At 54.9% G+C, this 1,912-nt stretch overlaps 1 protein-coding gene across 1 annotated transcript in view; it reads left to right on the forward strand.

Moving 5' to 3' along the window:
* ADCY2 (adenylate cyclase 2) overlaps positions 1-1,912 on the forward strand; it is a 564,608-nt gene that overhangs the window by 33,530 nt on the left and 529,166 nt on the right. Inside the window, exon 3 of the mRNA XM_019518414.1 lies at positions 5-148. Within this exon, the coding sequence (XP_019373959.1) occupies positions 5-148 (144 nt within the window). The remainder of the gene's footprint in view (positions 1-4; positions 149-1,912) is intronic.

Below are 1,912 nucleotides of genomic sequence, written 5' to 3' on the forward strand. Positions count from 1 at the left end.
CGAGCAGCGCCCGCCGCCCCGCGCCCGCGACTGGCTTTACGAGTCCTACTACTGCATGAGCCAGCAGCACCCGCTCCTCGTGTTCCTGCTGCTCATCGTCATGGGCGCCTGCCTGGCGCTGCTCGCCGTCTTCTTCGCCTCGGGGCTGGTAAGAGGCGACCCCCCGGCCCGGGGGAGCCCCCTCCCCCGTGCGGCCTGGCAGCTCCCCCGGGCCGGGCGCGGGGGCCCCGCTGTCCATCCCCTGCCTCCTCCTCCTCCCCCGGCCCCAACTTCCCAGCCGAGCACTTTTGTGGTGCTGAAGCCCCGGGACGGGCTCCCCTGAGGGGCTGGGCACTCGCTGGCCTGATGGACTTGGGGTCGCTCCTGCTTGATGCCCACCCCCACCCCTCCATTCCCTATGATCTGAAGAGAAGTTGGCAGGGCTCAGCCTCCCTCCCGCTGCCCGGAGCCCTTTCCTCCCGGGCTATTATCCCTTCTTGTTGCAGTGGCAGCCGGCTAGGAGAAGCCTTGGGAGAGTAGCAGGCAAGAAGCCTCCCCCCCACACACACACTTTACGGTGGGTTGGAAAGAGCTTGACCCAATTTCTAGAGAGCTTTGTACCCCCCCCCTTTTTTTTTCCTCCTTTTTTTGTTTTTTTAGGGGACTAAAAGTTTCTCCTGCTTGCTCCCTTTCCTGCTGGCTAGCAGCAGGGCTGCCAGATGCCCGGGGGAACGCAGCGGGACACGCTAGCAGCTGCCCACCTTCCCCGTGGGATGGCTTCATGCGCAACTGGGTGGAATTTTCCCCCTTGAGTTGAACAGGCAGGAAAAGCTGTAGAGGGCAGTAACATTCCTATTCCTTGTGGAGTCTCCCCTGCTTCGTGCTCGCAGTGTCAGGCTGTGTGATTTGGCTGTATTTTTAACAGGAATTTCTGGCTTCTAAGGTCTTTCTTGTTGTGGTTGCCTTCTCCTTCGGTCTGCTAAAAACCTTCACGTTAAGGGTGAAGTTGAGATGTTTATATCCCCTCTCTGTTCCTCTCATCACCAGAGCAGGCTACCCAAACAGGTTGTGGACTCTCCATCCTTAGAGGTTTTTAAGATCTGGGCAGTTAAATCTCTGGCTGGGGTGATCTAGTTGGGGATGGCCCTGCTTTGAGCAGGGGTTAGACTGGATGAACTTCTGAAGTCCCTTCCAACCCTCATGTTCTGCTCTGCTCTGTTTGTGTCCATCTCCCGTCCCCCCCATGCATTCATTATGACCCTCACTCCCTTCCCTGTTTTGTCTTTCAGTTGGCCCAAACAATCAGGGGTATGCCTTTAGCGGCCCCCATCACCAAGGGGGGCTTATAGCTGTATTTGGTGGGCTCTGGCCCACATTCCTGAATGGCATATCAGGAAGCCAACACTAATTTTCTGTGATTCTTTCAGGCTAGGGAGGTTATTTCATATTTAACCAACTGATGTGCCCTGTAGGTACTTTTTGAAAGAAAAACTTGTCTCTTGACCACTGTGGCAAAGCACTGTTCCAAGGCTCAGACTAGTAAAACGCTTGTGTGTCTTCATTTTGACGTACAATTCTCAACTCAGCCAGGGCAGAACAGATTCAAAACAAAAGCCAGCCAAGGTGGAGGGGGTTTCTGATAGAGGAGGCTAGTGTAGTGTTTCACTTCTGGAGCCCTGTGTTGAAACTGAGGGTCATTGCTGATCTCATTCTTGTCCACTGAAGCTGTTTGTACACACCATGGTTCAGTGTGCCAATTAAACAGCCTTCAAGAGAGCCAGGACTGGAAAAGGAGGCGCCTGCATGCCAAGAGCCAAGGGTAACTTCGTAACTATGTGAGGAAGGTTGCTCAGCACCAGGCTGCAGGTTGCTTGGGTCAAAGCAATGCGGTAAGGACCTCACGAGCATTAGCCCTGAAGTTTGTATGGCATTA

Source organism: Gavialis gangeticus, unplaced genomic scaffold (assembly GCF_001723915.1).
Source record: "Gavialis gangeticus isolate Ggan-Ray unplaced genomic scaffold, GavGan_comp1, whole genome shotgun sequence".
NCBI classification, from domain to species: domain Eukaryota; kingdom Metazoa; phylum Chordata; order Crocodylia; family Gavialidae; genus Gavialis; species Gavialis gangeticus.